The sequence below is a fragment of the Pseudochaenichthys georgianus genome, chromosome 17 (genome assembly GCF_902827115.2).
Source record: "Pseudochaenichthys georgianus chromosome 17, fPseGeo1.2, whole genome shotgun sequence".
In the NCBI taxonomy this organism is placed as follows: Eukaryota; Metazoa; Chordata; class Actinopteri; order Perciformes; family Channichthyidae; genus Pseudochaenichthys; species Pseudochaenichthys georgianus.
Window position 1 is genome coordinate 7,239,557 of NC_047519.1, and position 12,494 is coordinate 7,252,050.

Consider the following 12,494-nt stretch of genomic DNA (forward strand, 5'->3'; position numbering starts at 1 on the left):
AGGTTGCTTTCAATATTAGAGGTAAAAAAATACAAGAAATCAACTATTACAAATGTTTAATTTGTGCATCATGGTGGGCAACGACTGCAGAAACAACTTTCTCTTTTTACACCAGGGTGAGCAGTTGTGAAATCAGTATTGGTGTACCATCCATGTTTTTCATCTGTTCTGGCAACATGCACAAGCGAAGAATACAAAAAAAAAACTTTGTACAATCTATTTTCATTAAGAAACGTAGATAATTAAAAACTATTGATAAAATTAGTGCTCAGCTTAATTGTGTACATACAGTATGTATATATAATATACCTGCCCTCCCCTGTAGTGATTCATATCAACAGGCCTCTGCTTATATGCAACAAGTCACCAGCTGGTTCCACTGTGGGAGCATTTCAATGGCATGTCCACAAACAGTTTATAATGTTCCCAGAAAAACAACTCCACCTTTGTCTTCTGCTTCAAGAGGGACAGGACGCATTTGGTTTGGTTAGCTTTTAACTGAGCGACTCACTTTAGTGCTTTCACTTTGACTGAGGTAACAAGAACATGCTGTCAGGATCTTTACAACCAGCTGTTCATTCAGGAAAAATTAAATAAAAAAAAAACTAAACTCTCGCCAGAAGAAAATATGAATCAATAGTTGTTGGATCTTTAGAACTGAGTTTAGGTGGATGTCTATTGAGCCGCTAGGAGGCAGCAGAAACAGACAAAATAATCTTTAGCTCTTCTCGACTAATTTTTTTTTTATTCATTTGAATTTAACAAATAAAACCAAGTGTTGGTTATTAGTTTTCAAATTAAGTAGCATGTTACACTGCTGTTTTTAACTGAATAGAATCGTTTGTGGGTTTTGCAGAAAAGGAAACAAGAAACTGATTTTGGACAAAAAGGAAATGTAGTGTAAAGACTGTTCCTTTGATTTCAAGTGAGGAAGCAGCCGTAGTAGTCAGGATGTGTTGTAGCTCAGTGAGAAGGCTTTGAGCACTTTAAATCCACTGAACAGCCGGCAGAAATGTCAACTTTTGAGATAAAACGTACTTAAATGATGGTGAGGGCTTTGCAAGTAAAGAAGAGGAACATAACACGATCAAATATATGACTGAATATAATCTGTACAGATCCAAAAATACTGGATAACATGATTGTGATGCCGTCTCCTTGAGTTCATATGAAAAACATTCTCAGTGGTCAGACAATGGACACGAAGACATGCGCAGGAGGACGAAGCATCCCTCCTCCTTCACTCTCCGACAACAGAGTTTCTCTTGTTTTCTTAAAAAAAAAAAGTTCTTCATGTGGATTAAAAACATGTGGAGCTTCTTCTCAATGGCAGAGTTCTTGCTCGCGGCTCGTTTTGGACGAGGAACACTTTTTTAAAGATGATGTGAGCTACAGTCCTCGCTGCGTTGGTGTGTTCACAGTGTGTGTGTGTGTGTGTGTGTGTGTGTTTATTGGGTCCGGTGGAGCTAACACCAGTCGGCGATGTAATCAAAGTCAGAGAACATGTTCTGCTCGTCCGAGTTGAGCGGCCGGGGCTCCCGGGGCGGGGTCAGGATGGGGGCCTCCGAGGTAAACTCGTCGTCGAAGTTGCTGACGTCGTTGGTGCCCTGGATGGTCGGCACGAACGGGGGCTTCACCTTCTTCGCCAACAGCCCGTTCCAATCCATGTTCTGACAGAAAGACAGAGTGAAACATTAGGGGGTTTGTTCAGTTCAATTGTGATTATATTATTATCATACTGCGAGCACTTCATGTCCCTCCACTTGGGACCCTGTCCACTATTTCCCACTGTTGTGCGAAATAGTGGATGATTTTTCGTCCACTAAAATCAGTGCACTTCACGTCTCTTGTGCCTCTTTCTTAGCCTTTTCAATGCCATACAATTTATAATAGACATCGGCGCTGGAATTCGGGGGCATGTGATGAATTTGCGGGACATTTTTTAAGGTTAAGGTTTCTAGATTAACTGGATTGTTAACGACAGCGCTACTATCAATATGTGATACAGAAAGATGTAGTGCCTCCTGCTTATCAGAGTGTAGCAATTAAAGGGTCTTTCATGTTGTTGTTGCTGTGGACCTTCTTAATACCTTGGAAAATGCAGTTTAATACTTTTTAATAGCCTTAATTTTCACTAAATTGATTTATCAACTTTTAAGACCCCGCGGACACCCTGGTATTGAATGTGTGTGTGTATACAGGGGCGCCGTTTGCCGACAGGCAAGTGCTTGGACCAGAAGGGGGCCCCCAAAGAAGGTAGATTAAGAAGGTCCACAGCAACGACAACATGAAACACCCTTTAATTTACTGCAACGACATGTCGGGAAACCCCCTCAAGGGGGCCCCATGCATAGCGCACCGTAAGAAACTGCTTCTTAAATTTCAGTTTCGTTGCTCTGCGACCTTGTATAAAATTCACAAGTGGACCTTTAATAAAAAAGTTTGAGTACCCCTGCCCTAGAGGATGTGACGTTCACCCCCCAATTCAAACATGTTCATACAATAGTGAATACATTTGAAGCCATTTTGACGTATATTCCCTATGTCAATACGTTTCTGTTTTTGTAGTGTATTTGTCTTTTGTAGAGATTTTTCATTCATTCTTTATATATAAAATCTCGCCTAGGGCAGCAAATTGGCTAGAACCGGCCCTGGTGCTAGGCCTCAAGAGCCTTTCTTATGCTAGCAGACACATAGAAACAAATTGGCAGGGCGCACTTCGCACACGCACACACTAAAACATTCCACACGCTCACATTATGCTGGGCCCACGTGCCTTAGCACCGCTGCTATGACTCCACCCTAGGGGAAACACTGAGGCTATAGCTAATGTTAGCGGATAATTGAAATGCAAGCTCATTGAAATGTAGGATAGTTTGCTAGCTAAATGTTTAATTAAATAATGGCTAAAAGCAACTTCAACACATTCCCTGCACTTTGTGCTCTGATGGCACGTTCTAACAGCGGCACAAATGTACCTACAGTCCAGTTTGTGCCAAAGCGTAAATTAAATGGTGTTTCCGATGCTTACCCTGAAGAATAGATGTTTTTTAACCTCCTCTGCGTCCCTCTCCCCTGCTCCCAGCCGGCGCTCTGGACTTCTTCTCAAGAGCTGAGCACAGGGACAAACAGGAAATACAGTCAACAATAAACATATCTACATCGTGAGGGTTTGTCAGGCGGGAAATACAAGCATTTTCCTGATAGTTCAGTTTTAAATGTCATCACATTTCTCTGTACACACCCTCCTCATGATGGAGATGGCCTCGGTGGAGAGGAACCGTGGGTAGCGGACTTCATCGTTGACGATGCTGTCGAACACTTCCTCCTCATCGTCACCGGGGAACGGCGACTGAAAAGAGAAGTGCCCAGATTAAAAAGATGAAAACGTGACAACTGCCGAATATTAGTCACTAACGCTCACTGAAAACACAGCTGACGGATCCCACTGAGCATCAAGTAAAGGGCTCCGTACGGCCCGTACACACGGTTCCGTGTACTGGCATATGATTTGATTGGCTGGCGCTTCCGTCGACGCTTCAAAAGTTGAACTTTTCTCAACTTTCACCGCGAGCAACGGAGGCAAAGTGAAGCAACGGAACCACAATGCAGTTCGGCAAAGCGTGACGTCACCCCATCCAAAGTGAATGGGAAGCGTCTCCGTGGAGCACGCGACGTGTGTAGGATGCGTTACCGTACCCTTGGTTTATTCTAAATCAGATGATGTTGTTTGAAGGTATTATGATCCTTCTCTCTGGAATAATCTACAACATGAACTAACTTAGGTCTGCTACAACAGCCTTTGTCATAAAAGCAGACACAAAAACACTTTATTTGGCTTTAAGTTAAGTTTGTGTTCAAGAATCAGTAATATTATTCTCTTCTTAATAAAAATGATAAAAGTAAGTGTAATAATAACCCCTTTTGTCAGGTATGATTTTAACTAATTATTTCAAATGCAGGTCGTATGAAATGTACTATATAAATAAACTAGAATAAGCAGCATTACTCACTTGTATACAACAATGTTAAAGGACTAAACGCTAGTGAAGGTGCAATCATGCAATGTAATCATTAATCCTGCGAACATTGAGGAAGCCCTCACCTCCCCGACCAGCATCTCAAAGATGAGCACTCCGAGCCCCCACCAGTCCACGGCGCGGGTGTACGACGTCTCAGTCAGAACCTCCGGGGCCAAGAACTCTGGCGTCCCGCAGAACGTGCTGGTGCGGTCCTTGAAGCCCATTCCTGCAGGAACACAGAGGAGGATCAAACCATCACCTTCTCTCTATAAATCAATCAATAACGGAGGTCAGGAATAGGTCGTTTTAAACTCATTTGGAAGCTACATTATTCCTAACATTAGTATTCAGTCGTCAACCGAAAAGACATACAAAAATATATATATATAGTGCAGAGGTTGCGCTCGTCATTTTGACGGACAGGATCGTAACAGAACCGTCAAAATCCAGTATTACCCGAGAAGTGCACGCTCGTGAACTGTCAACGGGGGGAGCGCGCACAGCGTAAAGCCAAAACTCAGACATTTCCATGATTTGTTTAGCAGTTAGGTTTGGAAACGATATCATTTCCTTTTGGGCGGGCATAACACCGGAGCCTCGCTGCGGGGAAACTGTGGCGCTGGTCAGAGTTTGTTCTAATCCGTCAAAATGACGGACTGCTTGCAGATTGCTTGGTCATTGTTAAAAAAAATCCGTCAGACGGAAAATATCCGGTTAACGCGACCTCTGATATAGTGTAACATATTCTCTGCTTTAGAAATTAATAAAATCACCACAAATGAACTTCAATTCATTTCAGTTCATATGGCAGTCCAGGAGATGGAGCTATGCTCAAAATGAATCCCTGTTTGTTTGTCACATGGAGTCGAGACTTGTCAAATTAAATGATATTTTAGCAGATCAAATGGCTATTTAACAACGTGACTCAACTCCATCGTAACCAGGTGAGGTCATTTCCTCGTAGCCCAAGAGGAACGCTGATTCCAAAATCTAAACATTTAAATGTTATAGCCAGTTCTCCAAACATGTGTTTTCTAAACAAGTAGCTTCACACTTAAGAAACATTATACTTAAACTTAACTTTAAATCAAACAAATGCTTTCTGAAAAAATGAAATGAAGTGTAATTTGAAAACAAATAGTGATTAAAAATGAAAGCATTTATGGTCTGGTGACGGTATTGCAGTTTTATTGTTTCATCTCTAATGTTTTTAATGTTTCCATTGTACCTTCTTTACAAAGCCCAAAGTCAGCGATCTTTACGTAGCCCTCCGTGTCCAGCAGCAGGTTGTCCAGCTTCAGATCTCTGAGAATAAAAAAGTGTTATTAAAGCCGTCATGCTTCAGTCAGATGTGTGTGAGTTTAAGGACTCTCAAAGTCTCACCTGTACACTATCTTATGGTCGTGAAGAAACTGTAACCCCAACACCACACAGGCTGCGTAGAATCTGCAGGAGGACACAACAGCAACATCAGGATTAGGTCACAATAGCCTTTCTGAATACAAAGAAAACAGTCTGTTGTAATTCAAATTGGGTCACTCACATGGCCCTGGGCTCGGAGAACACATCAGCGTGGATGTGCATCATCAGGTCCCCCCCAGCTGCGTACTCCATGACGAAACACACGTGCTCCTGCGTCTGGAAACACGCAAACAGGTTGACGAGGAAGGGGTGGCGCACGCTGTTCACCGCCTCAAAGATCCTCTTCTCACACATGAGACTGAAGAGAGAGAGACAGAGTTACAGCAGCTCCATATATACTTCTTCTTACACATCCAGTCGGAGCAGTATGTACCTGTCCACCTCATCTCGCGCCACAATGTCTCCTTTCTTCAGAGCTTTGATGGCGAACATCTCTCCTGTGCTCTTATACTCCGCTAACAGCACCTGAGGAGAGGCAGAGCAACGAGCTTTAGGGGAAACACATTCAGCTCGTGCCTGCTGCTTTGTGCAAGTCATAGTGAGGAAAGATGCCATCTTCTCCAAGTTCCAGTTTCTCCAAAGTACAATGTGATGCTGCTCACTGTAATATTTGGGAGCCAACTTCATATTTATAAAAAAACATTTCAATTGTTGAAAGAAAAACAACAACAAATGTAAAGGCTCACCTTCAGCTCTGGGAAATTTGAACAACTTTTTATTTTTATTTGTAGGTTTCTGCAGCTTACATTTAGCGGAGACTGCGTTATCAGAGGCATTTGGTAAAGTATTATTAATATTTAAATAGATGTTATCAATCATTATTTGAGATTGAGCATGCAGTCATTAAAAGAAGAATACATCTTACCATGTACCAGTCCTTTTTCAGACTTTAGAAATATATTTAATTAATACTGATCTATTAGTTTTGATTCAAATAATTAAATGTTTATTTGACTTTTCAAAGATCTGTAGTATACCTTTTTACTACTTCACAAAACGTACCTTTCCAAAGTGACCACGTCCAAGGACTGCCACACACTTGAAGTCTTGGAGACTGAAGTGGAACTGCTCTTCCTCCCTGGAAACAGACCAGTGTTTACATTCAGATCCATTATGAAATAAATGCAGCGAGGCCTGCATAAAGCTGGGGGTTTGAACCACATGCAGATACAGGGTCCCGCGATGTCATCAGGTTAGACTGAATCGAGTCAATCCTTAAATTAAATATAGAGTTAATCCCAGATCAAATGTACATTAAAGGGTCTTCAAAATATCCTCTTCAATGATTATGTCATGTCTCTTTTCTTAAAAATGTGTCCATGCTGATGATGCTAATCGAGCTGCTGTGATGCAAGAACAGTTTCAGACTCAATCAAACAATAAAGTATTATTGTATTGAACACGACAGTTTGACTCAGAAACAGCAGCTTGATAGCCAGGGGGAGGTGTTTGCACCCAGGGGGCGGTGTTTGCACCCAGGGGGCGGTGTTTGCACCCAGGGGGCGGTGTTTGCACCCAGGGGGCGGTGTTTGCACCCAGGGGGCGGTGTTTGCACCATGGGGGCGGTGTTTGCACCATGGGGGCGGTGTTTGCACCATGGGGGCGGTGTTTGCACCATGGGGGCGGTGTTTGCACCCAGGGGGCGGTGTTTGCACCCAGGGGGCGGTGTTTGCACCCAGGGGGCGGTGTTTGCACCCAGGGTTTCAGCAGCACTGAAAACGTGAGAGTCTGAACGGCAAGAACGTGTGAACACAATACCTTATCTCGGGGTCCTTCTGCAGGGCAATGAGCTCCAGCTCCGGGTGCTGCATCACCTGCTCCACCACCCTGTCCAGCTCCGGCTTCAGAGCCATGCTGTTCCTCTTGTTCAGGAAGTCAAAGGAGGCCAGGGCGTCCTGCAGAGAGGGAGCACCAAGCAGGAGGTGAAACAGTGTTCAAGAAGGAAGTCATTGAGGTGTTGGTACAAATAAAAGATGGGGGCTTTCAGGCGTTATCATCTGTTGTGTCTCAATTCAATTCACAAATACGCTCTATAATCCTAACATACTGTCAACAAATATGTTTTAATATATAAAAACAAAACAATATTTGAATATATAAGTTTGTGAACAAACCACAGATCAATTGTTTGATTCCAGATGTAACACTTCAAAAGAAAGGTGAGTAGAACTTGCTATCTTTGGTGCATGTATTTTGTACACACACTAAAGCCAACAGCAAGTTGGAAACTTTGAGGTGCTGCCCTTCAGCCAGCTGCCACCAACTGGAGCTTTTAGTTGTGAAATGCGTACACGGGACCTGTCCCCTGCATTGACTCCGTGAGGTCACCTTGAGTCGATACATTGGACACGTCTCAATTACAGCCTGTATTTATTATAACCATGTAGCTGATGGCGTTTTATCACAGGGGTAAAACAAGGTTTATGAATGATCAGTCAGTGATAGCAGTCACTCATCACTGTACCTGCACTTCCTCCTTGTCGGGCATCTTGTCCTGCACCAGAGGTTCTCGAAGGTCGTCAGGTGCGGGGTAGTGTTTGGTTCCTGGGATGGGCTCTTTGTCAAAGTCCAGCCTGGTCACCAGTGGGTCACTGTGAGAAGGCAGAGGTACACGATTTAGTTCTGTTTCATCCTTACTGACTTAGCACTGGATATCTTCTGTCTCGCGCATGCGCAGGTCGAAAATATTTATATCAACAAAGTCATGTATGACCCCGGAAGGCATAAGTTCCGGTGTGGTCAACGAGTTCAGTCCTTTTTCATCTTCTCGCTGCACAGGTTACTACTTTATGAGTAGAAGCCAAGCTAGCTTATTGAAAATTAGATTATTCTAGCTCATCGCTACCTGTAGCGTTGTGATCGCCTCGATCGGAGCTGCGGGCTAAAACGCTCGCCCTCCAAAGGCTGCGACGAGCTGGGGGGGACAGCGTGGACCTCAGTGTTCGCCGCTCGGACTCCCAGGAGCTGCGGACCGGTAAAGAGCGGACGCTCCTGCACGTCAGTCGGTGAGATCACTGCCATCTATTCTCAAGCTTATAGATAATTGTTCCATCCCCAAGTTAGCAGAGTGCTCTCGCCCAAGCTAACTTCTTACTGCACTAGTGAAGAGAGCGTCTCCCTGCTGCACAGACTCTGTTGCGGGACGCCTTGGCGTCTCCCCAACAGGAAGGACCGCTTGTCTCAGCTGGAGGGTGGGATGTAGCACCCCGACCCCTGATGCCTCCAGCAGCGGGTCTGGCCACTGGAGGGCCCGACCCGCTGCTGAGCGACTGCATAGAGCCTGTCAGGAGGACCATCTACTCGTAAGCAGTACGAAAACAGGTGGAAACTGTTTTTTGACTGGTGCCAAGGGCGAAATGAGGACCCAGTACATTGCTCTGTGCCTACTACCCTTGAGTTCCTGCAGTCCCTCCTGGACGACGGCCGGTGTCCCGCTACGGTCAGGGTGTATGTGGCTGCTATGTCAGCTCAACACACAAGGGTTGACAACAACACAGTGGGGAGCCATAGGCTGGTATCCCTCTTCTTAAGGGGAGCTCTGAGGCTTCGCCCCCGAACGCCCCAAGGGCTCCTACATGCCCTTGGTGCTGGATGCCCTATGCTCGCCTCCCTTTGAACCCTTCTCAAAGGTAGAACTGAGGTGGCTTTCAGCCAAGACTGCTTTCCTTCTTGCCATCACCTCAGCAAAGAGCTTCAGGCCTTGTCCGTGAACAGCTCGTGTCTGAGCAACTCAGATGGCTCAGGTGTCACCTTATGGCCGAATACAGCGTTTCTCCCTAAGGTGCTGGCACGCTCTCATTTTAAATCGGCCTATCCAGCTGGCACGGTTTGACCCCCCATCAGGAGAGGGGGAAGAGAGGTCAAGACTCTTCTGCTCGGTGCGGGCCCTTAGAGCTTATGTCAGTCTGAACAGCTCTTTCTGTGTTACGGTGGTCCTAGAAGGGGCGGTGCCCTCTCAAACAGCGCTTGGCCCAATGGATCGTGGACGTCATTACCCAGGCATACAAGGCGAATGACCGTCCCTTGCCACCCAGAGTAAAGTGCCACTCTACCAGGAGTGTCTCTACGTCATGGGCGACCTTGAGAGGTGTGCCCCTGGAGGACATATGTGCCGCGGCCACATGGGCATCCCCGAGCATATTCGCCAGATACTACAGAGTGAATGTTGCCGCCCCTCACACGTTGGGTGTGGTCCTCCTGCAGAGTCCACCTAGGCCATCCCTACAGGGTAAGTACTCAGACTTCCTCGTGACTGTTGATATAAGTCATCCAGTGCTAAGCACCGCCTCTGGCGGTCAGTAAGGATGAAATAAAACAATAGTTACGTATGTAACTACGGTTCTATGAATCCTGGATGACCGCCAGAGTTCTTGGTCACTCGGAATCTCGTGTTCCCGCGAGAAGATTCCATAGAACTGAACTCGTTTACAACACCGGAACTTATGGCTTCCAGTGCTAAGCACCGCCTCTGGCGGTGATCCAGGATTCATAGGACCGTAGTTACATACGTAACTATCGTTTTATGACGTAATTACTTTAGAATAACCTTGTTTATATATGTGTGTGTTCCCCGCAGCGAGGCTCCGGTGTTAAAAAGGAAATTATAACGTTTCCAAACCTAACTTTGCCGTACCAATCATTGAAATGTCTGTGAGTTTCTGCTTTGCGCTGAGCACGCTCCCAGGAGGTGTTATCCCGCATGCATAACACGGCGCTAACAGTTCACGCCCCCCCCGTTGACAGTTCACGAGCGTGCTCTCTTCCCCTCCTCGTCAGAGTTGGACGACGGGTAATACTGAATTTTGACGGAAATGTTACGATCTTGTCACGGACAGCGAAAAAGTCTAGCGCAACCTCTGGTGTGAGTACCTGCAGGGTGTGTGTGAGTACCTGCAGGGTGTGTGTGAGTACCTGCAGGGTGTGTGTGAGTACCTGCAGGGTGTGTGTGAGTACCTGCAGGGTGTGTGTGAGTACCTGCAGGGTGTGTGTGAGTACCTGCAGGGTGTGTGTGAGTACCTGCAGGGTGTGTGTGAGTACCTGCAGGGTGTGTGTGAGTACCTGCAGGGTGTGTGTGAGTACCTGCAGGGTGTGTGTGAGTACCTGCAGGGTGTGTGTGAGTACCTGCAGGGTGTGTGTGAGTACCTGCAGGGTGTGTGTGAGTACCTGCAGGGTGTGTGTGAGTACCTGCAGGGTGTGTGTGAGTACCTGCAGGGTGTGGGGGAGCCCGGCACGCTGCCGGTCCCGGTCTCAGCCGCCTGCGGGCTGAAGGAGTTGGTGCTGACGGTGGGTATGGCTCTCCTCACCAGGCGGCCCCAGGTGGCGATGTTGATGTTCATCTGAGGGGCCCGCAGGAAGGTTATACCTGATGTTACAGGGGCCAACGGGACAAAGAGCAAAGAAGTTAAGACGTATGAAAAGGAGAAAGAGTCAAAGGAAAAAACAAGGTACACAAAGTCATTTTTCTTTTTCGAGCTAGCAACATATTTGGGGACATTTAGGAAATATGAATACTGTTTTTAGTGAATCCAAGATCCACAATGATTAGATATACCATCCAAGCCTCAGTTAACACATGCACATGTCTGTAATGCACGTCTGAGAATCTAAATAGAGTGAAGAAATGTTGACTCACCTTGCTGTTTCGAGAAAATCTTCTTTTGTCTTTGTAGCTTTGGTCGTCTCTCGATGACAGGATTGAAAAATGTAACCTGAAAAAGAGAAATTAATATTTAGACGAAACAGAAAACAGCTGCTATGACACACTTTCAAACATGTAACATAAAAGAAGTAATCAAATATATATCAACAGACATTTCTTTAGATTTTTATAATTTTAGTATTTTTACAGTCCTGTCCATTATGGTTACCAGGAAATGTCTCAATGTGACCTGTCAATTATAACTACCGGTGTGTGTGTGTGTGTGTGTGTGTGTGTGTGTGTGTGTGTGTGTGTGTGTGTGTGTGTACCTCAGCAAACAGCATCCCCTGTGGCTCCAGGTACAGACACATCCCGTGACGCTGGTTGTCCAGGAAGTCCTCGAGTCGCAGGAACTTGACGGCGCAGAGCGAGCGCCAGTCCCTCCAGTACACCGAGATCTCCAGCTCACGAGACTGCAGGACACACAAGCAACATGACTGTGTTCAAACACCACACTGAGACAACAAGACAGATGTAGGTTAGGGGAGAGTGTGTGTGTGTGTGTGTGTGTGTGTGTGTGTTACCCGGTCCAGCTCCAATGTAAACTTCTGGTCCCAGGCCTGGTTACTGACCGACTTCCAGCTCGTCTGGCCGACTACCGTGTTGTCCAGCTTCAGCACTGCGCTGATCTCATCTGAGGACACACACACTTATGATTCTTGATATATTTAAACCGCTTTTAAAATAGTTGAAGAATAGATGCAATCCAGGAGTAAAAGCTTACATCAGGGGTCAGCAACCCCTGGCACGCGTGCCACCATTGGCACGCGGCATCGTAACCAGTGGCACACTAGGAATAAGTGGGCAAAATATTACAATTTTATTTTTTAGACCGCCGCCAGAGCGCGTCTCCCCGTTACCTGCAGAAGGAAGCCATGCACGCAACGCAGCCCCGCTCTCTTTAACTCCAGGCGACTTTCTGCCGCTGTGAGACGATCTGCACCACGGAGGAAAGCACTTCACTAACTGCAGTACCCATAAGGAGCTGTACAAATGCCGCAGTTTTTGCGTGGCTGTGTCTTTAGTTGAAAGCCCAGTGGCGATCTGCTCATCTCTCATCGAAGTAACATGCTACACAGGGGCGGACTGGTCATCTGTGTGTTCTGGAGAATCACAGAACGGACGATCGTCCTTATTATTATGCCGTTTAAACCAATTATTTAAATTTGTTTGTTAAATTCGGCATCATGTAAGTTTGCGCTGACAGGTCCACACACAGCTTCCCCGCAACTTTGCTTTTACAAAGCAACCGCCAGCCAGTACTGGCTTGATAAAAAGGCAAATGGTCATTTTGTTTAATTAAAATGTTTTCTATTTTTCTGTGCACATTTCAAGTAAAGAAAAATAGAAAT

At 45.7% G+C, this 12,494-nt stretch overlaps 1 protein-coding gene across 1 annotated transcript in view; it reads right to left on the reverse strand.

Moving 5' to 3' along the window:
• Positions 1-39: 39 nt before the first annotated feature.
• The window catches only part of pkn2a (protein kinase N2a), a 36,103-nt gene continuing 23,648 nt past the window's right edge, over positions 40-12,494 (reverse strand). The window contains exons 6-20 of the mRNA XM_034103788.1: positions 11,667-11,776; positions 11,412-11,555; positions 11,077-11,152; positions 10,650-10,806; positions 7,909-8,035; positions 7,203-7,339; positions 6,447-6,522; positions 5,818-5,909; positions 5,566-5,742; positions 5,406-5,468; positions 5,251-5,327; positions 4,106-4,248; positions 3,245-3,352; positions 3,032-3,112; positions 40-1,670 (exon numbers count right to left, since the gene is read on the reverse strand). Of these exons, the coding sequence (XP_033959679.1) occupies positions 1,467-1,670; positions 3,032-3,112; positions 3,245-3,352; positions 4,106-4,248; positions 5,251-5,327; positions 5,406-5,468; positions 5,566-5,742; positions 5,818-5,909; positions 6,447-6,522; positions 7,203-7,339; positions 7,909-8,035; positions 10,650-10,806; positions 11,077-11,152; positions 11,412-11,555; positions 11,667-11,776 (1,772 nt within the window). The 3' untranslated portion in view covers positions 40-1,466. The remainder of the gene's footprint in view (positions 1,671-3,031; positions 3,113-3,244; positions 3,353-4,105; positions 4,249-5,250; positions 5,328-5,405; positions 5,469-5,565; positions 5,743-5,817; positions 5,910-6,446; positions 6,523-7,202; positions 7,340-7,908; positions 8,036-10,649; positions 10,807-11,076; positions 11,153-11,411; positions 11,556-11,666; positions 11,777-12,494) is intronic.